Below are 25,203 nucleotides of genomic sequence, written 5' to 3'. Positions count from 1 at the left end.
CACCTTAAATTTCTATTAATACAGGTTAATAGATAAACAGATGTTTGATATGGTAGCTGTAGATGAATTAACTTACTATCCATTACACAAATGCAGGAAAACAGAGTAAGAGATTAATAGAAATAGTTTTGTATCAGAGGCAATATATCACTTTTCCCATTGCCATCCAAATATGCTGAGAATCTGTATTTTTGTAAGAAACTGTTTAAATTCTCCTTAATCTCTGTGGTTTTAATGCATTAAGTGGCTTATTTAAACATAGATTTGGATGCTTATTAGAGTGTCTTTCTATGATAAAAAAAATGAACCCCTAGGGGTAAGGCAATGCTGTGGGAAAAGCCTGTATTACTTTTGCTTTGCAGAAAACACATGTGGGTATATAAGGTACCCTTTAAATGCTTTGCTTACTATTTCTGGTCTCCCAGGCTGTGTTTCCCACTGAGCTGTGCATCTTATTACTTGCTGTTTCCCAACATTCATGCATATTAAAGTCTGAGGAAAGGCAAAAAACAGGAACCATCTAAGTGGGATCATTGTGGTGGACTTTTACATTTATCACCCTGTGTAACGCCTTATCAAAAGCCTGTTGAAATGATAGAGAGACCATTGCTCATCAGAGAATGCCCCAGCTGGGCATATGTGTTATGCCAGACCACAGCTCTCTGTAAAAATTGTTAGACTTCTTGATCTCATAATTTTATAAGAACCTTTGAGAATTCAGTGGTCTATAAGCAGCCTTTGAGAAAATCATAGTATCTTCTGTATTATCTCGCATGATTTGACCTGCACGAAACCAAAATCTGGTTAAAAAATTGTGGCAGCTTTTAGAAAGTACTATAAAATAAACTAGTTGCACAGTCTGAAAACAAGTTATTGAAATGTACCTGTGTTTTATCAAGCCCACCCTATGTAGTGCTTTCTGATGTTCCTCATGAATTGCTTAGACATAATCCACCTGGGGGGAACTTACTGCAGCAGCAGCAGTTGATGGGGGAAAGGAGAGGGAGGGAGAAAATTAACAGCCTGGGGCAGAATTTTTAGTCAATATGACAGTACTGCTACGTGTTAACTCTTATATTCCTTCTTTTCATTCTTAGAAGTCAACCTGCTCCTACGTGAAAGTAGTAAGAAGTAAGAGTGGTGAGGAAGACGTTAAATGGCTATAGGTGATTAGAGCGCATTAACATAATAGGAAGAGATTGGATCTCCTCTTTTTCACATCCACTTGATTAAGCTTGAGGATGCGTAGATATGTAGCAAAGTCATGCCCTTATGTTGATGTCAGACAAAATTTTCCTTAGGTTCCAGATTTCCTTTCTTGTGCCAGATGTGCCATATTTTTATTGTCTGTAGTTTTGGCAGCAGAAATACCCTGCAGTGTTATGACAGATGTTGTTTCAGCCAGAAGCATAGTGGCTTGCAGGATTTGAGCTGGGTGCTGTACCTGTGCTTTCTTCTTTCTCTTCTTCCCCCTGCTTTGGGCTCTGAAACCAACTGTCACTGAAGAGCATATGAATTTTGAACCTCAGCAGAATTCACGTGGTGCAAGGGGCTTTGGAGGAATGAGGGAAAGCAAGCCCTAATACTGGCCTTTCGTTGTGTGCAGCTTGCTTGTTTGTGTTCTGTTTTTCTTATCTCCTTGCCCTCCATTTTCCTGGTGCAAGGCACAGATTTTGTTCCTGACATATGAGACTAGCTAGCACCTAGCTGTGGCCAGGGAATGTGAACTTCTATGGTTGTTACACTTTCTGAAGCTACCCTTTTGCAAACAGTGCCTGTTTTTTTTTTCTGTATAGTTTTCCTTGTACTACTTCCCTGGCAAAATAATCAGCCAAGTGTTTACTAAAGGAAATAGAATCACACAAGTATCTTTTCACCATAATGGGAAAAGGAGTTATTTGCTTGATCTTGAATGAGCAGAGTCCCTTCTTTTCACAAGTACCCTCCAAAATCAAATTGATTACTTTTTCCAAACAAAAGCTGTAAAGGTTAAAATTGAAGAAGCCCTTAGGTATATTAAAATAAGCTCTGAAGATATACAATGCTGCTATCTCATGGTAAAATTGTGAAATGTTACAGCCTTCATCAGACGGGCACTGAGTCACTGCATAGTGCTACATAATAAATAAACAACTGAAAGCATTTACAAGCTTCAGAAGAATTTGAAAATAGTTAACATTCAGGCTTTGTAATTTGGCCTCTGCATGATTGTATCAGTCCCTTCTGAGAAAATGCAATGATTTTAGTCTAAGACTAAATAAAACTAAATAACGTATCTAAAACTGGCAGTGTTGCCTTGTGTAAAACATCTGCGAGAAACTAAAGTTGTCAGTAGGTTAGTTGTTTATTTTTTTCCTGAGTCTAGAAGTCCACAATATCAAATTTTAAGTAAAGGAAGAAATGTTGCGTGAAATGAGCCCCTGTGGTTTCTTAATGAACAAATAGCATTTATGGATTAGAACTTAAATCTTTTTAATTGCTGCTGCCAAGTCAAGAAACATTAAACAATTTTTGTGATATTCTGCTTAAGTTGTTGATTCAATAAACATATGCTACTGATCAACATATACTACTGAACAACAGTAGCATAAAATCAGAGATCCCCATTAAAAAGAAATATTTTATAAGTAGGGGAGAATGCTTGTGTTTTGAAGGAAGCCTGTTCAAGTTTCCATGGAGTAGGTCTTTTTAGCCATATATTTTCTGTATCCTGGATGTCACACGTTTGAAAAGGTTGAACTGGTTGCCTTAACCGTGATAGCTTCTAATTTTTGAGCTCTTACATACAACAGGTTTCATATCTGTTGGTAAAGAGATGCCTTCGCTGCCTGCATGCTCCAAAGAACATCAGCAATAGAAAGGGAGACGTTTTTACTCCTGCTTTGTAATCGGCATTGAGAAATCAGGTAATACTTCAAGGACTAAATCAAAGTGTATGTGCATTGGTATATGATAGGTTTACAAGGATAGGAATGCCTTCAGAAAGATTATGATATATGAAGTTGCCTTTGTTTCTGTCCCTGGAGTAATCCTCAAGTTTTCAATATTTCAGACTTAATAAGCCATCTTAATGTTCCTCTGCATGATTACATTCAGCTTCCCCTAATGAAATGTCTTTCGTCTCTCCAGTAACTTTTCTTGCCCTGTTGAAGCTGTACCCTTTGTTTACTACTCATACCATAGACTTCTGTTTTTTGATACTTAACCATCGTAATTTTCTATTTAAGCACAGAACTGGTCTTTGTACAAGAGATCAACATAAACATATGCAGTGCTTAAATTTAGTGTCAATGCTATTTTTGACGTTTGTGTGATGGTGAGGCAGGTTCTGGCCCCCTTCTTTTCAATTTGACAACTTCACTTACAAATAGTGAGCACTGATCAGTAATAATGGCAAGCTGTTCTTCATCCTTTAATCCTGCAGGTCACTCTTTTAGGGGTAGAGGCCTGCACCCCCAGTAAATCTTCTTAATGTCACTCCTATCAGTAGGTCTCCTCACCAGTGTAGGATACATCTGCCTGAGATAACTTCAGAAACTGAGGCCTTTTTTGTAATCTTGTTGAGTTTGTGATTCATATACACAGTTACCGTGAATTATTTGCTTGCTTCCTTTTAATGTATATGCAGCTCTGTGCAAGAAGGTGGTTTTCTTCAGCACATGAAACTTTCATTTCTGCAGTGCATATTTTGGAGGGGTTAGCATTGCTGAAAAATTCCTTTTGGGAAATTATTTTGCTCTATTCCTTCTATAGTGGCTCACCCATTTCTTTTTAATAACCTGAGGCTGTTATACTGTATTGTCTTCCTTGATTACAGAAATCCACTTATTTAGACTACATGGAGCAGGCACGTCAGTCCAATAAAGCAAAAAGCCAGTTGCGAGGGATGTGGAGTGCTGCTAGTACTTAATGCTGTTTGTACCAGGGCTCTGCTGGAGGCAGCTTGCTCTGTTCTAGAATTGCTGTTAGAGCCATTACTAGCAAATTTGTTTCCTGGTCGCTGTTAACTCTCTTGTGGGAGCTGTTTCAGCTATTTTTTTTGTTATCTGTCCTTCTCTGAAGGCTTGAACTTATCTGATCATACCCCACATCTGTTTCTCTGTTGGTCTAGAACCACAGCTCTGCTTTTATTTTCCTTTACCTGCTCTCCTTTTATTGCATATCTGCCTTCTCGATTTGCAGTGTTATTAATAATTTCAATTAAAGGGATAACAGAAACATTATCATGTAAGTGTCCTTTTCTTTCTTTTTTTTTCTATGCCTCTTTCTTGTCTTACTACTTTCTTGGTTTTATCTTTTCCTTCTTCTTCTTTTCCTCCTTTTTCCCATTATGTGGATTCTGCTTTCCCTCCCTGGTCTGTTTCAGTTTGAGGGACAAAGGGATTTTCTGCAAGGCTTTGGAGTAGTGAAGGAGCATGTGCTGATATTGCTTAGTACAGCAGTTGTTTGAAGCTGTTTCCCTGAGTAAACAGTACAAAACAGAGGAATATAGTGCACCACAGCAGGTTGTTACTGTAGATGGGTTTGACCCAACTTCATGGCTATTTTCTATACAGCATTAGTCACTTAGAAGCGGGTGCTATAGAAAGCCCTAAGACTGCTCCATGTGGCCTGATGGTCAGTCAGGCATTTCAGAGCAGTAAGTCCATAACACCGAGCTGAGTGGGTCTCAGTCAGGTCCCATATTTCCATTCTCACATGCATCAATGTCTTACTGCTCGGTGCCAAGAAAAGACCTACGACACAAGCCAGCAAGACAAGATTTTGGCTAGAAAAAGCTTTGCTAGAGAAGAGGAAAAACTTCCTCTCCAGGCAGCTTCCAAATTTACATTGAGCTCAAATAACCCTGGGACAAGCTTAACTTTTTCCTCCAGGAGGCTCAGTGAGGTGTTTTCAGTTTTTCTAATCACCATCCTTTTATGAATGGTGTTTTTTTCCCAGCCTGGCACTTTTTGTTGCTATAATACTATTTGGGATGATCTTGATATACCTTTGAAAATTTTGAAGGTAAGAATCAGCAAAATGAAGCTATTTTCATGCATGGACAGAAAGTGGGATTGGCATTTTAAAGGGAAGACGTAAGAGGTCTAAACTCAAGCTAAACAAAACAAAAAGTGTATCCAAGTGACCGATAAATATTTATGACTTCTTACATTTGGTCATGATGACTACCTTGGCTTCAGAAGTGTCTTTGCTCAGGCTTTTAGAGCAGAAGTATCTTTCCTGGTCTGGTGTACCATATAGGTCACAGTTAAATGATCTTGCATCATAGCCTTTGAATCGAAGACAGAGGAGACCACTGTGGATACTGGAAATTACAAATCTATCACAGATAGATTTTATTTTTAAGAGTGATTAATTTAACTCCAGCACTCATCATTTGATTGTACAGCCTCAAAAAAAAAAACCAAACTCAAAAACCAAAAAACCACGACCCTAATCCAACAGTTTGTTTTGTGATATGTGTTGATAACCTCAGGTTTTAATCTTTCCCATCATCAATCAGTTGGCTAAGTGTAATACATGAGAGGAGTATAGTGAACTCAAACCCATTTGATATTGACTGTCTAACAATCTAAATTGTTTGTAGTTTCATACAGAGTGGCAAATCCTGTATTCCTGTGAGTTTACATTTTTAACTCATCAGTCATGAGAATAGCAACTTGTGATATATCTTAAGATTTTTATGTAAATTTAGCAGTGATTAAAGGCATTGAATTATTGGTTACAAGGTGTGAGGGGTTTTTTTTTGCACCTGAGCATGTGTGCTTGGGGGAAATGAGTGTAAATTTCTGTGTGATACTCCATGATATCTGTTAACAATGATTTAAGAGGATCCCCGGAGGAAGGACAGTTCCATTGTAATTTCTTGCCTTTCTGTTTGGACTACTGGCAAGGCAAAACAGCTATATTGGGTGATTACAGTGATTTTTGCCTTCTGAGAGCTGAAGCAAGACCACTGACTCAAAATCAGTTTGAACCTAAGGTCAGTTAAAATGTGTCATGAAAATTCCAGTAAGAGTCTCCTTTTGTCTCTTCTTGACTTCACAGAAAAGAAGAGCAGCAAGAAGGCAGAAAGTGCACAGGCTGCCAAGTTAAACAAGACTTTTGCACCCATCTTCCTTAAAGGCTTGACTGACCTCAAAGTAATGGATGGAAGTCAAGTGATAATGACTGTGGAGGTATCAGGTGCGTAGCTATAAAACAGTATTATTTAAAAATTTTAAGTCCTGCTGCAAAATACATGCTTTTTTCCACTGTCCTTTTCTTTTACCAGGTGTCTTTGCATTTGGAAATAATATTTCAAGGAAACAATTTTTTAAAAAGGAAAAGATAGGTTTGTCTAATCTCATCTTCAGGGCGGATGAAAATAGTCCGGTGTTAATGTGTTCAGACCTGTACAAGTGTTTATTGGAATAAAAATAAGGTTATCACTGTGTCCCGCTGTTGAACTAAAACTAAGTCTCAGTGGACTTGTAATAGCTTTTGTTGTGAACCAAACAAGATTGAATTCCTGTTGGCTGGGGTAAGATTAGTGCTGCAGAAAAGAGCAGTCCTGGTATGAACTTTGGTAATAGAAACCCTTGACAACCACCTTTGTGTGATCTAGAACTCATTCTCCCTCTCTATTGTATACATGCTTCCCTTATTCATTTATATTTTAACTGTAGACTTAGAAGTATTCCACATTACACAGCATTGACAGAGTTAATGAAATTCCTGAATTTTTACAGATGAAATTGCAGAATCAGGTGCCAGAAAACAACCAACCTTATTCATTTTCTTCATCAATATATGGTGGTTTTTAATACGTGTCTCTGATTTCTATTGTATCCTATTTTTCAGCTAACCCACCTCCTGAAATTATCTGGCTGCACAATGGAAAAGAAATCCAGGAGACAGAAGATTTCCACTTTGAGAAGAAAGGCAACGAGTACAGTCTGTATATCCAGGAAGTATTTCCTGAAGACACAGGCAAATATACCTGTGAAGCCTGGAATGAATTAGGAGAAACTCAAACCCAGGCTACATTGACAGTACAAGGTATAAATTTCTTCTCCACCTTAGAAAATGCTAAAAGAAAATAGTTCTAATGTGCTGGAGGAGTGTCTATTTAAAGTACATGAGTGTTTATAAGGTCTGTTGTGAAGGATGCTAGGAGTTCTCAGTCTCTGCATCTGAATTAAAAAGGATATTGAGCAGAAGCAACTTTAAAAAAATCTCTTCACTCTGGAACATTATGTTACTATTTCAAAAATGCATTCCTGAGTCCTATTCCTAGGGACAGTGCAAAACTACTGCTAAATGCAGCTTCAGATTATAACTATAAGGCTTACTTAGCTATGGACTTAATGTAAACCATTTAATGTTGTTTTTCTTTCTACTTAAAGCCCTGAGTATTTGGAAAAGCTGCCTAGGAGTCAGGTATCCTGGTTTTAATATTAGCATTGTAGTGGTAGCAGGTGAGGAACACATGATTTCTGCAATTTGAGAACCAGCTGTAAGAAATTTGGCTTTGAATCTCCACATATGATGTAAATCCCACAGTAAACACTGAAGTACCTACAAACTTGCTGTGATTGAGCATTGACTACCTTCATGACAGGGGACTTTATCTAATCTTATTGTATGCCAAGATTTTCCCATAGTCATTACTGAGAATTATTGGAAACCAATGGGAGACTTTTATTATTTTTAATGTAAAGAATCTTAACCCCAGGATTTCAGGGACCTGTGCCTCCAGGGGTGGGTCTGTAGTCTGTTGTCACTGTCTGCTCTGAATTTAGACCTTCCTCTATTTTCTAAGCTCCCCTGAGATGTAGCCTCAGGGTCAGTCTTCTATATTAAATGCAATATTGTGCAATTGTTAATGATGATTTATTACGTAAGCTCTCAACTGCACAGCAGTCATAGTACTGTCACTTGCCCTTAATGATATTCCTGCCCATATTCTCCAGGGACAAATCTTCAAGATTCCTTTTAGGGCAGCTTTAAAGTCCCTTTGTTTTGCTCTTAATATAAGCTTGGATCAAGCCAGTAAATTGCCAAGTAAATGATTAATTTTAGTACCAACGCAAGTTACTTCCAAAATTAAAGCCTGACTTATTTTCAGATTAAAAACCCTGCATGTTCAAAATAACTTTGCTTGTCTGTGATTGCTTTCCCTGAAATTGATTTGCTTATTAATTACATTCAAGCTTGGCATTTTCTCCTAATTTGTAAACTGTGTTTGTAAACTACAGAACCTCAGGATGGTATTCAGCCCTGGTTCATTAGCAAACCAAGATCAGTGACAGCAGCTCCTGGGCAAAATGTCCTTATTTCCTGTGCCATTGCTGGAGATCCTTTCCCCACTGTTCACTGGTTTAAAGATGGGCAAGAAATAATGCCAGGAATGGCATGTGAAATCCTGCAAAATGAAGACATCTTCACGCTGATCTTGAGGAATGTGCAGTCTCGTCATGCAGGGCAATATGAAATTCAGCTCAGGTATGTTTGCCATGAAAAGAGCTTGTTCCCTTGGAACAACTAGTTATATTTATCCTGAAGTTGAAACTTCCACCTGAACAAGACAAGTGTTCTCTCCTATTCACACAAAACAGTAGGGTACTAAAGGAACAAAATATTTATGAGGGATGAAAAGAACTAATAAAACTCAAAGAGGAAAGAGGAAACACAAGAAGAGCCAGAAAGAAGGACAAAGGAGTATAGAGTTTCCCTTTGGGATCCTGAAAAACAAAGCTTTGTGGCAGCAATATGGGAAGCAGTTTGGGTTGTAGCAAGGGAAACCACAATCAATGTCTTGATTTTGGAGCTATTGTTTGTCATGTTTGACACTTCTCTGGATATTTGTAAGGACGCCTGCTTTCCATGGGAACAAGCTGACCAGGAAGGTTTTCCACAAAATTATGATCCATACCTTTAAGGGGAGAAAGTGTTTCCTGGCCATGTTTGAAATGTCTGAATTTTATACGGAAGTTGTAGTTTCCTTTTTCTGGTGTACCTTTGAAATGAGGCACCTTGATGCTTTGAACATCTTGACATTCCTACAACATTTGGAAGAGCTGTTTTGATTTTTTTTTTTTTTCCGGTAAAATAACCATCCTTTACATGAAGAAGCAGATTTGATGGTTCTTTACCTTACAGAAAATGCCACAGCATTTTCCACCTCCAGTGATGAAGATTGGGCGTAATTACGTATCCCCTATGTGGTTACAGAAAACTTAGTGTACAACTTTAAACTGATGTTATCATTCTATGCTATTTACTGCGCATAGATATATTGCCTTACTTGGCTAATATTTGTGAGTTTCTTTATTAAAAATTATTTAACCATCATGGACATTTGAATCCATTACTCTGGAAGAAAATTATTTGCTCTGCTCCACGTGCTAGCTTTTTAGTCCAGAAAGACTCTTCCAGTAGGCAGTTTAGACAAACATTGCCCAGTACTACGAAGTGTTAGTACTGCAGTTCTGCACCACTTGCACTTACCTGGTTTATGGTGTTTTTTGTCTTTTTTCATGCTATAAACAAGTTATTTTTGTTTCATATACTTCAGTCGAGTACAAAATTTAAAAACTGAATTGTCCTTTGCCTGCTTGCAAATAAATTACTCATGTCTTCCGAACCCAAGGACAGAGGGCATTTCTCAATAAATTTAACTCGTTTAGCCTCTAAACAATGAGTTTAATTTTTTATAGTTATAGTTTATTTTCCAACCAGTGTTGCCCCAATGATGGACATGTCACTGTGTAGATGCCTACCTCTAAGGTATGTTTCCATAGACTATCAGAGGCAGCCATAAACTAGCCTCAGTATATTTTAGTATTTAAAGTCAGACGAGGCACTCACTTTTCACCAGAAAAGGGTGTTTTAGAAAATTATAGCTGTTGTATATCAAGATTTCCTATAGTGAACTTTTTCTACACTTAATTTCAAGTCTTATTACTAACATTTATGTAGGTAGAGCCATATGTGCCATGACCTTTTTGCAAATAAGTTCCTCGTTAGATTTAGACCCTTTGTACTCTGCAGTAAATTGTGAACTGACTCATTTCAGAACAACTGGCTTGTTCACAATCAGCCCAGGTCATCTAGGGCTTTCATAATGCTGATTTGTGCAGGTCATGTCTACCTACATCCTTGCATCTAAGAAAAGTCTCTTTGGGGATCAACGGCGTTTCTAACACTCAGAACCTCTGGTGGGATTAGACATGCCAGTTCAGTTTCATTAAGGTCACTAACCTCTACATGAGAGAGCAGGCCAAACTGTGAGAATTGTTACTTTCTACTGGTACATTTCCACAGTTCAGTTTGTGTGCCCTGGACATGGGATCTTCTGTTATGATATGCTGGTGGTTTCACTTGAACTGAAAGAGAATGAGATATTTCAGCAAAACTTCAGGGATGGAAGAAGGAAAGAGAACAGGAAGAACAAAGGAGAGCCAAGAGGGCTTTGTGGAAGACTTTGTTGTGGATGCCTTGAGCAAGTCGACCTTAATGATCATGTGTAGCTGGTAATCACCCAGGCCAAATTAATCACTGAAGACATTTGTCAAAGTGGAAGCCTGACAATATCATGACTAGAACGTAACAGAATGTACACTTAGAAAATGAATTATTTCAGAAAATTAGCAGAAGAGAACAATTTGGGGGGTGGGATGAGAAGAAGTAAAGTTGTAGCTAGAAAACAACACAGCGGATTACATGCTCATTTCAGTTATTCCCTAATCCTTTTACTGGAGAAATAGCTGGGGATCCCACAAAGATCAGTGCATTCATGTTGGCTTTTTCTAGTCCATAATGAGTAAACCGATGCTGCAATTAGAGCAAGGGGAATGCTGATACCTCTTTTGCCCTGATTTCATTTGTAAAATTTCAGTTACTGTACAGGGAAGAGAAAGCCATATGCTTTTAGGCAATTGCTTGTACATTATGAATAACAGAGAAGCAACTGCCTCAGGAATATCCAAGGAGCTGTATGTCAGCTGTATAACTTCAAGTTTGCAATAGAGCTAAAATAATTTTCAGCAGCAAATAGTCTTGTCTAAATAGCTTTTGAACTGCCTGCATTTGTCTTGAATACTTGATTGAGAATTGTTTATGTATTCAGAAACAGATTTAACAGTACCTGAGAGGAGGAGAGCTGCATTTAGTGTCTTTCTCTCAAAAACGCCTGCAAAATCCATTAAAAATATGGAATAACTGAGAAACCACAAGTCAATTCACTTAAGAGTTTATAGAGAAGTTGACAGTGGACTATTTTTAAACATAATAATTTTCTTTTCAAATAAAATGTGCAGCTCCTTTTCATGTATTAATTTTAGAAGCATATTGCATAGCTGCTTTTAGGGAGTCATTCCTTCTCCAACTCCCTTAATTTAGTCTGGGCATGTTTTCCTAACAGTGTTAATTATTTTCCAATTTTCTTCTCCATTATTCTTAAGCTCTAAATTCTGTCCTAATACCTCCACAATTCTCCTTTTGTGTTGGCTGCTCACAAATTAAAACTCTGGTCTTCAAAATTTGGGTTTAACAAAAGATCTATTTTTCTCTTCCTCGTTCTTTCTCCTTTCATCAGAGTGAGCTGACAAGGGTGTGTAGCCCAGCGTGATCCTAGTGTGATCCATCAATGATTGCTGGTTAGCTCTGTCTTTCCCTTGCTCAGCATTATTTAGAATAAGCGTTTGTTTTGCCTTTTACTATATAGCAGACTACTAAGTCTGACTTTTAGAGGGTAGTCATTGTAACTTCTGGTCCTTGTTTTAAACCTACACAGACCTTTGATTCCTCTACACTTGCATTCTTCATTTTAATTGTCCAATAATGTTCCATTGAGCCTGTTATTGCTCAGGCCTCAAGGAATGGTGTTGCATAAATATGAAAAGAACAACAGATTCACCCACTACTGCAGTTCATCTATTGAAATCTGAATGTTTTACAGCCTGCAAATGCCGCCCGTGTAGTTGAGGGATAAGAAATCAGTCAAGAGTCTCTGTGAAACCATTGTGATTGAAATGGGAAATAACAATCCTTTTTTGACTCAAAAAACCACAGACATCTTTTTCTCCTCCTGTCCTTTGCATCCTTCCAGTGATGCAAGCACTGGTATCCTTTTATCCCAGTACAACTTTCCCATGTTCTTTCAGTGTGTACATCGTAAATGAAGAGGTAAGCAAAGAAATTGGGAGCACTGGACAGAGGCTGTGTTTGTTGAGCAAAGCTTTATCAGTCAACATCAGTGACCTCAGAAATCCTCCTGCAGTTCCTTAAATCATCTGCTTTGTTAACCTTTGTCTTCTCAGAGTCTTGAGTATTTCTCTTCTCCCTTACTCCATCTTCCATAAAAGTTTGGTTAGTGTTGATTAATCTTATTTAGAGATTTTGATAATCTGATTAAAATCAGAGGTAAACATTCATCTTAGTGCTACCTTGAATACTCTGCAATCCAGGTTATATAAAAAGCAGTTGTACAATTACATTCCATTACACCAAACATAAATATAGTTCTCTCTTTCTGTAAAACAGAGTTTGCAAACCTTGTTTTCTGCTATCAATACATTGTCTGTTTTTAGGAAAGAAAACCACAACCCTTTCCCGTTCCATTCGCTCACTCAATGCTGTAAAATGCAAATAAAATGATTGGTCTTTCAGGTACAAAAAGCTTTTGGCCAAATCCTCAAGTAAGGTACATCAGTGCACCCTCTCTGAAGCCAGCAGAGCTGCTCTGTTTTACGTCAGCTAAAGTTTTGATCCAGTAGATTACTTGCTTTCTTTGGGGTTATAGCTTCATGGAGTCTGGACTTTCTCTCCATTTAACCTACTCACAAAAGAGTTGCAAAACTTCCTTCTGAGGCTTTGCAGTTACCTACACTGAAGAACCAGCTATAGCTAGAGATCAACTTCATTGCCGCTTTCAGTTCATTCTTAAAAAAATGTAATTTACTCTGCAATACTTGTTTCACACTTGGTAGGCCAGTAGGAATTTTCAGTGTGTCCCCACACTATAATTAATAGTGCTTTTTTTCCTCTTCCTCCAGAGAGTGCTTCCTAGGGACACGCAGACAATAAGTCTCATCTAAGGTTCAGTGAAAATATTTGAGTAGATTCTGCCAAGAAACTAATATTTCAAGATATTTTGAACATAAAAGCCATTCCAGGGAAAACTGATCCCACAATAGGAGAGAGAGCTATTTTTAAAATTGCTTCAGGCTTTGCAGCTGGGGTTTTGTTTGGTTTTGGTGGGGGTTTTTTATTATTATTCCTTGACATTTTAAAGATAAGTCCTGTGCATGGGCATTCTACAGAACAATCCTGCAAAACCTCCAGACACTTCTTTACAGCACAGCTACTAAGCATAGGTTTTATCCATGTCTATCATTGTTCCACAATAACAGAGCCACTAAGATCTGTCTTTGTCTAGGGTTCTGTTGATAAAATGCCAACACAGAGAACCTCAAGTTGCAGAACATTGTTATTGCCAAGATTCAAAACAGCAGAGACATGAAAGACTTGAAGTAGTGCTTGTGTACTGCAAAGCTCTGTTTTTTCTAACTGACCCTATGTATCTTGCCTTGCCTAGATTCTGAAATTGAGTAAATGTAAAAATATTTACAAAGTTTCCAGAATTATTCCTGATTGAATTTAGCATCTAAACCATCCAGTCCTTCTTAATTTTTCTTGGATTGTTTCTCTTTTTCCATCTTGTGATCTCCAAGGTGGGTCACTGTTAACTTCACCTTTTTAGACTCTGCAACTGAATTCAGAAGACAAAATTATGTTCTCCCTGCTCCTAAAATCAGTAACAAAACTCACTTTGATTTCACTGGGAGCAGAACTTGCCCTGAGAAGGCTACACTTTTGAACAGGGTTATGATGAATCAAACACAGACTCAAGGTTTATATCCACTGGTCTAGTTTTCAGCCATTCACTTGAATCAGAAATATAATTAAGATCAAAAAACTACCTTGTGAATAATTTTTCCGTCTAGGTACTTCTATATCCCACTGTTGCCATAATTTGTAAGTGCTTCCCAAGGTTTTAAAAATAGAAAGAACAAAATGCTCTCCTGCTTTCTTACCCCCTCCTTTATTTTCCAAACCCTGTGAAAAATAGCTTAGTTTAGAGAGGTTTACTTTGCCTTCCTTATTTGCTTCTTTGCATAAGTGAAGAATTCACAGAGGGAAAGATGCATTGCAGAAATGGGTCCTGCAGAAATGCTATTATTCTTCACAGTGGTCAGAACCACATTCGTTATCCCTAGTTTCCTCTCCTGGGAGAGTGCTGTCTCTGTTACTTTAACCTCTCCCACTGGTGACACAATTCTTGTGGGCAAATATTTTTGCCATACAGTCATGACAGAAGCTGAGCAGTGGTGCCTCTCTATTTGATGTATGCTGTAAATTGTCTATACTTCAGCTTGCATGGCTTCTCCTACTTTGTCAGATTTGGATGGGTTTTAAGACCTAAAGGAAGAGTAATTGAGCTCTAGGAGACTTACAGGAGGGATCTTCTGGTAAACCAACAGCCTGCTAACAGCCCTGCAGCACTGGTAAATAAGAAAGTACTGGAGAAGTTTCAGAGTGTGTCTGCTTTTCTTAAAAGCTCCTCAAAAGCAGGAAAAAAATTCATGAGTTTCAACAGCAGCAAATGGGAACAGTTTGAAATGCATTGTTTGAAGACAAGTTTCCAGTAGTGTTGGTACCCTGCCAACTTGATGCCGATCAGTATGTTGGGAGGAAGTGATGTACAATTCATTCTATTTATCTTTCAATTTGTCTTTCCTTCTTTCTGTTTCTCTTGCTTCCAAATGGAGGTCACACAGTCTCACCAAATGGAGGTCTGCAGGTCTCCAGCGCAGGACTGAGTTTACTCTGCATTGACTTGGATCCTCTCCTGCCATTTGGACAGTTTCTCTTTGGTACTCAAATGTTCTCTAGTCTTTTGTATTGAAGGAAATTAGGATTGTGGCCTTCAGTGCTGTCCTTATGTATTGCCTTCAATAACATTTTTTAGTGTACGTATTCTGACTTGTTGGATATAAAGTGTTGCAAACATTTCTATGGCCTCTTGTTGTTAATGGTCTTAAGGTCAAATAAGATGCATTCCTACCAGCAGGGCCTTTACGTTGCAATCCAGTTACTTCGGTCAACCCCACCAATTTCTTCTTGGTGTTAAAGGCTTGATTTTCATATTAGGCTGATCCACAGTTTCATTTTCTAAAGCAACAGAAAGCAAGGGAAATCCATCTGAAAAGGTGATGGCAGTAATTGCTATTATAAAGAAGACATAACTTGGTGCTGCATCTGTGTTAATGATCTTGCCTACTGTGTGACTTCATTGCAAGTTGCAAATGGGTGAAATTACGTTTTATTCACCCAAACAGAACCATATCTGGGAGTGTATTTCCGTGCACTATTTAAAAAACAGGCCAGACTATGTTTATGGCAAACTAACAGAAAGGCACTCCTGAGTCTGTGTTTTAAACTTCAGGGCAAAGTGGACTTGAAGGTGCTCTTATCTAGCAAGTCTTTTGAAAGGAGAGCACAGCTGGGAAAGCCCGCCTCTCTTTCCTTTCCCCCCCCAAAGCACATGTGTTTTGTTCATGTCCAGGAAATATTTTCAGTAGCAAAAATTATTTTTGTTTGAAAAAAAAAAATATCATCCAGGAGTTTGTAGTCCATTTACAAGTTTATACTTAAACTGGGAAGGATGAAAGTGTTTTCACTAATAAAAGATATCTCTAGTCCTTAATCAATTAAAGTCTGGGTTTTTTAATAGCAGTTTAGGGAACCAGTGGCTACAGTTACACAACTGCTGCTCTGGGGGAGTTAAATTTTGGTTTTGGCATCTCCTGTGTTAAGTGGAGAAGAGCTGTTTCGGGCTAGAAGAATGATATACATCTGCGTGAGGGAGGGAGCAGCGGGGGTGGGGGAGCACTTTAAATGAATTCTTTAATGGGAGCCCTTTCCAGAAGGCATCCATGGTATTCCTCTGCAAAAGGAAGAATAAGTACTCCGCACCATATATGGTGACACTTTTATGTTTTTTAATATAAACATGTACAGGCTGGAGCAATCCATGGAGATGGGTTTGCTGATTGGTTGGGCTGGGGCGGGGAGGGAAGGAAATGAGACCCTGCTTTTAATATCTTAACATTAGAAAACTTAAGAGCTTGGGTTTGAATAAATAAACAGTAGGCACAGTTGGAAAGATTTTCAACTTTGCAAAATAGCCCCTTCCTCTGCCTTGATTTTCCAGCTTTTGTATTTGTTTTCCTTTAGCTTGTTTGTTTGAAGCTGTTTCATTCTGTAAATTGCTTTGATTTTTGTTCAGGGAGTATGTTTTTCCCAGTGTAGACAGCAACAGATCAGTAAAAGCTATTTGAGATATCTTGGCTCCAAATACAAGGGGACCAAATCCACCCAGTCAACCACCACAATGCTGGGCATAGGAAAGGAGGATGCCACACTGGGTTTGAGCTGCTTTAGTGCAGCACACAATCACTTAGCTCAGGCAAGCTACAGTTTTGGAGGGAGAAACCTCTGCTTTTCTGATTTAACTTAAATATTTCAGGAACCAAGTCGGAGAATGCAGCTGCCAGGTGTCTCTGATGCTGCGGGAGAGTTCAGCTTCCAGAGCAGAAATGCTCAGAGAGTGAGTATTTTTCCCAGGGACTTGCATGGGTGGGTTCTATTTTTTGCTCCGTTAATTCCCTGCCCTTACAGACCCAGGCTGGCTGCTGTTCAACCTAATCCCCAAATGTGACCCAACAAATTGTTTTCATCATACAGGCTAAGCACGTTGTACCAAGCCAGAGTAGAGAAGATCTTTTTTGTTTGTGCCCTTATATGGCTCCTGAAGTCATCATTGATGCAATAAACTAATGGAGTGTGCTCCTCTAATCAACCTCCCCTTCTATAAACACATTTTGTTCCTGCTCTGAGATTGTTCCCTGACATTTTTAAACCAGCCCCTTTCCTGGCTCTCTTTCTTTTCTTTTTCGGATCATAGTGGGAGGGAACCAGCCAGCTCTGGAGAGCGAAGAGATGGTGGAGATCATGGTAAACTAACATTTGGTAGAACAAGTGGCTTCAAAAAGAACAGCAGTGAAACCAGAGCAGCTGAGGAAGAGCAGGAAGACGTCCGAGGGGTGCTGAAGAGGCGAGTGGAAACTCGGGAACACACAGAGGAGAGCCTGAGGCAGCAGGAAGCTGAGCAACTTGATTTCCGTGACATTTTAGGCAAGAAAGTCAGCACCAAAAGTTTTTCTGAGGAAGAACTGAAAGAAATCCCAGCTGAGCAAATGGACTTCCGAGCAAACCTGCAGCGGCAGGTCAAACCCAAGACCTTGTCAGAGGAGGAGAGGAAAGTTCATGCTCCTCAGCAGGTGGACTTCCGTTCTGTGCTGGCCAAGAAAGGCACCCCAAAAACCCCATTGCCAGAGAAGGTGCCACCTCCTAAACCAGCCGTTACAGATTTCAGATCTGTGCTGGGCTCAAAGAAAAAGCCACCTGCAGAGAATGGCAGTGCTAGCACCCCAGCACCAAATGTTCGCACCAATTCTGAAGCCCAGAATGCAACCCCCAATTCTCAAGCCCCTGTTGCCAAACCACCAGTGAAAAAAGAAGAGAAGAATGACAGAAACTGTGAACATGGGTGCGCAGTGGTGGATGGCGGAATAATTGGGAAAAAAGCTGAAAACAAAGCAACAGCAAGCAAACCACCAGCAAGTAAAGGAACAGCACCCTCCTTTACAGAGAAGCTTCAGGATGCTCAAGTAGTAGATGGTGAAAAATTGGTCCTACAATGTCGGATTTCCTCTGATCCGCCTGCAGCTGTCACCTGGACTCTAGACAGCAAAACCATCAAATCATCAAAGTCCATTGTCATCTCCCAAGAAGGTAAATTAATTGAATTACAAGCCAGCTGGATGGCACACTTACATCCAGCTCTTGATTAATAATATTTAGTTCATTAAAGGTAACACAATACTTTATTTAAGTCCTGTGCCAGTAACTGTTTCCAGATGCAACTTTCTTGTTATTTCAGTGGAGTACACAAGGAACAGTATTGTTTGACATTTCTTGCAGATTCTCCTTTAACAGCCTGCAGATGTAATTTTTATAAAGTTGAACTTCTTGCATTTTCAAATGCTGTTTACATTGCTAACGCTGTTTAAGGAGCTGGTACATGACGTTTATTGAAGCTGAACTTTAAGGATTTAGAACATTGAAAAAGGAATAATATTATTGCTGGTTTACAAATTCTAATTTAATTCTTCTGTATGTTTAATATTTCAGGCTTTTTATTGCTATAAGAAACACAGAAGCAAAGAGGGGTTGTGTTATAGAAAGAAATTACTACAACTTCAAGTTACATAGTTAAGATCAGAGTTGAGAATTTATTTCCAGTGTATTTAATGCCCCACTACAGATGCTTCTGTTGCCTTTACAGACAGTGAAATATTTGAACTCCACTGGTCTGATGACTTTTAACTAATTTCAAAACAGTACAGAGTTTGGTAAAACTCCTCAGAGAGAACACTTACTGTTGTCAAATTGATTTCTTTATATTCCACATTCTGGATAATCAAACCCTACTAGGCTGGTTTTGTATGAAAGTTAATATTGTATCTAGACAAAATATATTTTCCTGGGGACAAAAATAGGGAGGATAACTGATAATACAAAAAAACTTCTTTACTTCATATTTGTTTCATAAAACACCGAGGGAACTATATGGAGAATGACAATGTCCTGCATATTGTAGTAAAAAAGTTCATGTTCACACTAAGAATTATAGTTTGATGCAGGGGTCTGCATTCTTAATTGTGAATCTTACTTCATCTAATCCAGACTATTTTCAGTGTTATTAAATGAGAAACAAATGAATACGCTCAATGGTTCACCACAACGAGTGAATCCTTGTGCAGTGTTCCAAGTACTGAAACATGAGGATTCCTTTAAAGTGGATGCAGTGAGAAACAACATTGTCTTCAGATGGGGGGGGGTGGGGGAGAAAGGTACCTTAAGGGGAGTACTACATTAAGGGGATACCAAAGTCAGTAGATGGACAGAGGGAAATGGTAGCAGGTGCATTGTGTCTGACATGTGTCCGAAGTAGCATAAAAATTTTATTTTTGAGTACATGATGATTTTCACCAGAGGGGACTGTGTAGAATAGGGTTAACTGTCATGTATGTGAGAAAAAGTTGACTGGTGGAAATGCCATCCTTGTAAAAAGGACTGACAAGATCAGGAAGGCGGGAGATTGCAATTTAATCAGCCTTACACTGGAAGCAAGACTTCAAGGGTTTTCTTGGAGTTGCTCAGAGTGAAAAGAAATTATGCATCTCAAAGTTTCACGTCTCCTATCAAAGTACATCAGATAGACAGCATCTCTGTATCAAAGCTTCTGAGCTATGGTGGATCCTCCTAAAGTCCCAAAGCTTTGGTGTTGTGATGCTGCAGAAAGCTGTTTTCTTGACTGAAATAATCTGAATAATTGACTGTTACAATGCCCCAAATCATATTCACTTTATAAAATGGTACTGCGGAGCTGAAAATCCAGTGTAGTTGTGTTTGCAGTGAAGTGATCCTTGTGTACAGAAATGCTCTACCACCTGCCTGAGCAGGGCATGTGACCTATCCCATCCAGTTTGTTTGGGCTAGATGACACTCTTGGTCATAACACCCTAGAGCTGGCATTTTGTCAGGATGTCACACTTTAGCAGTGCTTTCCTTTGAGGTAAGGAATGAAGGTCACCATTGGATAAGGAATCCTGTCTCAGGACAGCTTCTTGCAGGGAGTGAAGAAATTGTCCTTATGTTTGAGTTGTACCTGCATTATTACACTAGTATCATGCTCAGGTAGTCAGTATTATCGGTACTTCAAAGTTATGCTTTCTTTTGCACGTATTTGCAGAGGATCTTAGAAAGAAATATTACACAGGGAAGTAAATGCTACAGTTTTCTCCTTTAATGGAAAGAAATGGAATGAGGATTAGGACTATTTTTTTAAAACCTTATTACATACCCTCTGGTACACTGAGGGGATGCATTGCATGATGGTCAATTTAGGTTTTTTCCTGACAGTACCTGCTAGCTTTGGCACTTGGAGAACAATGTGTTGCTGCTCTCACATTGTGAGATGCTTTCATGCCAACTGTTAAGTAATTAACTTGATATGCATGATACTTACTTTAAGTAAGTTCCAGTTTTGTTTTAGATCAATTTTTCTCCTTTCCCCTAATTCAGAACACCTAAATAGTTGAAGGAACCAAGGGAAGGGAAGGAATAATTCGAGCTACAGACTAGAACTGAGAAATAACAAATTCAGGATGAATATCAGGAAATACTGTTCAATAGAGAAACTGTATGGATTAGTCTCACAGAAAGTGTTTGGAGCAGCTTCAAGCACAGAGAGCAGCAATAAAGCTGGATGCAGTACTCAGCAGGCCAGTGCCAAACCCCCAGATTCAATCTTTTGCCCCAAATGCCAAAAAGGCAGCTTTGTCATGCCTGCAGGTGTCATGTCCTTCAGCAGCAGTGCCTTTGGCCAACCTTGGAGCAGCATTTAATGGGCTCTGGAGATAATCCCCTAGAGTCATCCTCAGCTGAAAGAAGGTTGAATCTGTGGGGAAGGAGAGGAGTTCAGAGCAAACAGACCTAGCTCACATTAATGGGCTTAGATCTTGCAAAGCCATTTTTTATTTCTTTGGTATGATCTTGCTCCTCTTGTGTTCAGCAACAAAATCCACTATGGAAGTGGATAGACTGGGTCTATTCTTAGCTATTTCACCAACTGGTTTTGTGCTGCCGTGATGTTTGGTGGTGACCACTGGTTCTCACATATGGAAAATTTTCCAGAGGTATTTCACAGAAGAATAGCTTACTTGTTCTTAGTGAGTTGGATACTGGAAAATCCTCTAGAGTGAGACATGTCTATCTGCTTCTTATCATACTACAAGCCCATCTTAGTTAGCATCGGCCACTGGCCCACAAACTGTTCAATGTAAGTAACACATTAACCTGCAGAATGCCATGTATTTGTCTTTTGGAAATTAAATTAACCCTCTCTGTCATTGCCAGAAATCCAAAAGAGATAGCAGTTTGCTGATCTCCTGGTGCCAAACATATTGTGAAGATATATACATAAAATCTGGTTTCAGGAACCTGCCCACCTGATAAAACCAGTGGCATATTTGGCCAGGAAGGGCAGACTTAAAAGTATACTTGTGTGTAACAAGTTCACAGGATAGGCAAACTTAACTAGGCCCTTAATGTAGTCACTCACTGAAAGTAACTTTCCTTGGCATATTTGTCCTAGCTGATAGTAAGGCCCTTTACCTGTTGGACCCATCTCCTCTGTGTTGGAATAGGCTAACACTACATTGCCTGTCCAAGGCAGTTTAGCCATTAACGTACAAGAGAAGAGGGGATGTTAGCCCCACTTCTGTACCGCTGGAGAAGCCCGAATTCAAACACCAGGATCAGAATAATCACTGATTGGTAGGGTCTTTGGCAAAGGAAAAATTAAATCCTGCTCCACAAAAGACCTTCATGTTCAGGCATATTTATGCAGTATTTGTTCCGTATTCTAGTACTTAATCTAAGGCTTGCAATGTATTCTGTTATTCAAGGGTTAAGTTTACATTAGCAATTAGAAGTCAGAATTAATAATGGGCAGCATTATATTGAATGTCACAATCACGACATACCTGAGATCAATCTCATTCCTTCCATTTTACACTTCAACTATTAATACTGTTTTGTTTCCCTTTGAAATCATGAACATCAGTACTTGTTTCTCCATTTCTTTTAACAATTCCCCAAATAGTATTCTGTCAGTTGATTGGCTTGAGTGATTTGTTGCCTAAAGTATCATTTTTATGACAAAGTGAGCTCTTACGCCATTTTTCTTTTATGAACGTGTCTGACCTAGTAGGAGTTTATTAATGGTTTGATTTTATATATTTCTTCTTTTAAACACTTGTCAGAGTGTGGTTATCTACATTCCTGGGATAGATATTAATGTGGTTTTTGCCTGTAAAATCTCAAAATAAATGGTAACTGTAACAAACAAACAAAAGAGGGTACGCATAAATTAGAGCATTATGCATTTATACGGGCAGGTTAGATGGTGTATGGTTAAGAGGCAGTTGATTTTAATATGAGAGAGTTCTTTGTTTGAAGTTACGGGGGGCTTTTTGTTTGGAAAAAAGTTTTTGAGAAGGCTCCCGCAGGCATTACAGTGGAGTTAGACATATAAGGACTGAGTGGAACGAGCTTCCTCAGACGGTGAACTCCTTAGAGCAGGAACCATTTTGTTTTACATTTGTATAGTACTTGGCATAGCAGTGCCCTGTGCTAGTGTCCTGCTATGTGACTCACTCTTGGATAGAAAATCCAGACAGAAAATTTTTGCATGGTTACAAAAGTTGTTCTAGAAGACAACAGTGAAAGGGGTTTGGAAGCTGGCATCCTTACTAGACTGGAGAATTGAGGTGCACAGTGAATACAAGTCAAAACTGGCAAACTTGCAATTTTTTAAATCAGCTTGCTCTGCTTTTTTTTGGCTAGATTTAGTACCACGTGACTATATAGATTGGAGAGGAACTACTTAGTATAGGCTCTGGTAGCAATGATGTTGTAGCTTAGAAAATGCCCAGACTTTGTATTGCTTTGTGTAAGACACAATTTTTTCTTCCCAAGTGTCTTGGCAGCATAAAGAGTTGGTAATCTTGTTAGCAATAATGCCTTAACAACTTTCTTGTGACTTAACATAACTCCTAAATCTTCCTATCAGTTGTGCAAGTCTGTCTGTCAATCTAAGTAGGATCTGCCGTGACTTTTTTGATTTCTTTTTCATTAACTTTGAGCAAGAGTTTGGTGTGTAATTAACACAACTCTTATGTACTGCTGAAAGCAGATGGATTCTGCAGCTTAAAAAAAGCTTCAGAAAGTTTAAGGCTAGGGAGATGATCTGAGCATTAGTTCTGACACAACTCCATGTTTGTCACATGTCACAAAATTACCCTCTATACTGATATTTTTGCCTGAGTCTTCTTTCTTCGTAAAATGCACTTAATGTAGGTTTAAATATAGCAAAAGAGAGAAATTTGCTATAATCACAGGGAATTTATTGCAATGGCTAATTCTTCTTATAAGTGTTTTGTTTTTAAACCAAGAAACAAAGCAATGTCTTATTTCTAATTTGAATTTATCTGATTTCTTCTTCCATACATGTTTCCTTTCTCTGCTAAGCTAAAGAGCCCATTTGTACTTGGTAGAATGGCTTTGACTCTGTCATCAAGATACCCCTCTATCTCTCTTTTTTCCAAAACATGACAAATCAAGCTCTTACTAACTTTCTCTCCATAATGCACTTTATCCAGCCCTTAGAGGCTTGGGGTTGTTTAGTTTTCTTTTGATTTTCTTCTTAATACCTCCTTCTCAGTTGCTGTTTGTTGATTTATTATCCTTTTTAGAAAATAAGCAGCAGAACCATATGTCGGTATCGGCATCAGTGAGATGAAGGTCACCTTCCTATTGCTGTGCTTACTGGAGGTCATTGGTCCTCTTTCTGCCTCACAGCAGTGGAGCTCATGGTTGTTACTTCTGTATTAAACCTTTAAACCTTCTGAAAAGGGAGCATCCCTTGCTGTCCATGGATGCTTGTCATTTCACTGTCTTAAGCCCCATTTTCTTTGAATAGGACTCAGCTTAAAAAGTAAATGTGATTGTTATGAGGACTGCCCTGTTCTCTCTTTCTGTCTTTTCCCTTGCCAACGTTCTTTCTATCATCTGCAAGTTTAGCAACATTAATTTATGAATACTTCTACATCACAGATTAAAATATTGAATAACTTTGGTCCTAGTCTGGTCACAGAGGAAATCCACCGTAAACATACCAAGTGATGATTTTCTATTGTCAGCCTCTTCATGAGATCTTTGTTTTGGCAACTCTAACTCTTCCTACCATGAATGTCATTAATATAGTAATATAGCATTAATTACAGGCAGAATAATGTGAGATAACACAAATATTTCAGTAAAGACTAAGAAAATTACCTTTACACAGAAGAAAATTTAACCTTTGCTGGTTAAATGTGTAATCTCAAGAATAATGAAAGGAGGTTTCTTACATTGTTTTCCTTAAAACTCTATCAATTAGCAATAATTAAATTTGACAATTTCTCTTCTCTGAAACTCATGTGAGTTTTTCACTACTTTGCCTGTTGTCAATATTTTCCAAGCCAACCCACTTGCCATGTTTAAACATGACTGTGACACTAGCACATATTTGCACTTCCCCAGACATTTTGTGATTTACTAGAAAATTAACACCAGTGGGCCAAAGAGTTCCTTGACAAATTTGTTATGGCCCCTAGGCACAATTTCTCATGGCCTAGTATTTATTAATATTGCCTAAATACTCCATAGTGCTTCTTTATCCCAGGGGATACAAATGAGAAGGACAAAAACTTCAGTCTGCATCATGGATAGGAGTCAGGAGGTTGGCCGGCTAGATGCCAGTGTGGGGAATTAGACTCAGGAGCTGTTTTCTGTTGGTTTGTGTATTTGTTTTATATCTGAAGTTGACTTTCTGTGGAGTTTCATGGAAAGAATGCAGAAGCCTAGAGATATTTTAAACTGGCTTGCACTATTTTTGAGTAAGTCACAAAATCCTTTAATAGCTCAAAATGCAAGGGAAAGGCTTTGTGTATCTAGACCAGAGCTTCCAGTAAACTGTCAGCTTCTGTGGCTGTTAAGGTCTTTTCTAGAGCTGCACCAGTTCCGATGTCTAAGTGGAAGATCCCAGTATTCATGTTTACTCCAATCCTGCCCTTTGTGACAGTGTTTTAAAGACTGTCCATGGGCTGGTTCCTAAAAAAAAAGGAGAGGGATGAGGGGACAAAATTGATACTAATTCTTTTAGTTGGCTGGGATTTGTGAAGTGCCAGGATTCAGAATACCCAACTGGAGTAACCAGTCTGGGCTTTCTTGTAGTTATGAGAAAATAACCTTGTTTCAGGTCATGAAGGGTTTTTGCAGAGGAAATACCAAATACTTCATTGAAAGACATTTGGCCTTCTAGCCCCGGGAATTGACTGTAGCTCTAGATCACAGAGCATAGGCCTATTGGGGAGTTTCCTGTCCTTATGAAATCTCATCAGGTTTTGCCTGTTTGGTTTT

The 25,203-nt window shown here is 38.7% G+C and overlaps 1 protein-coding gene across 1 annotated transcript in view; it reads left to right on the top strand.

Moving 5' to 3' along the window:
• Positions 1-25,203, top strand: part of MYLK (myosin light chain kinase) — a 197,739-nt gene that overhangs the window by 105,216 nt on the left and 67,320 nt on the right. Inside the window, exons 12-16 of the mRNA XM_068407496.1 lie at positions 6,052-6,189; positions 6,847-7,044; positions 8,244-8,490; positions 16,580-16,660; positions 17,018-17,907. Coding sequence (XP_068263597.1) covers positions 6,052-6,189; positions 6,847-7,044; positions 8,244-8,490; positions 16,580-16,660; positions 17,018-17,907 — 1,554 coding nt within the window. The remainder of the gene's footprint in view (positions 1-6,051; positions 6,190-6,846; positions 7,045-8,243; positions 8,491-16,579; positions 16,661-17,017; positions 17,908-25,203) is intronic.

The sequence above is a fragment of the Nyctibius grandis genome, chromosome 9 (genome assembly GCF_013368605.1).
Source record: "Nyctibius grandis isolate bNycGra1 chromosome 9, bNycGra1.pri, whole genome shotgun sequence".
Taxonomy (NCBI): domain Eukaryota; kingdom Metazoa; phylum Chordata; class Aves; order Nyctibiiformes; family Nyctibiidae; genus Nyctibius; species Nyctibius grandis.
This window is presented reverse-complemented; position numbering and strand designations above follow the sequence as displayed.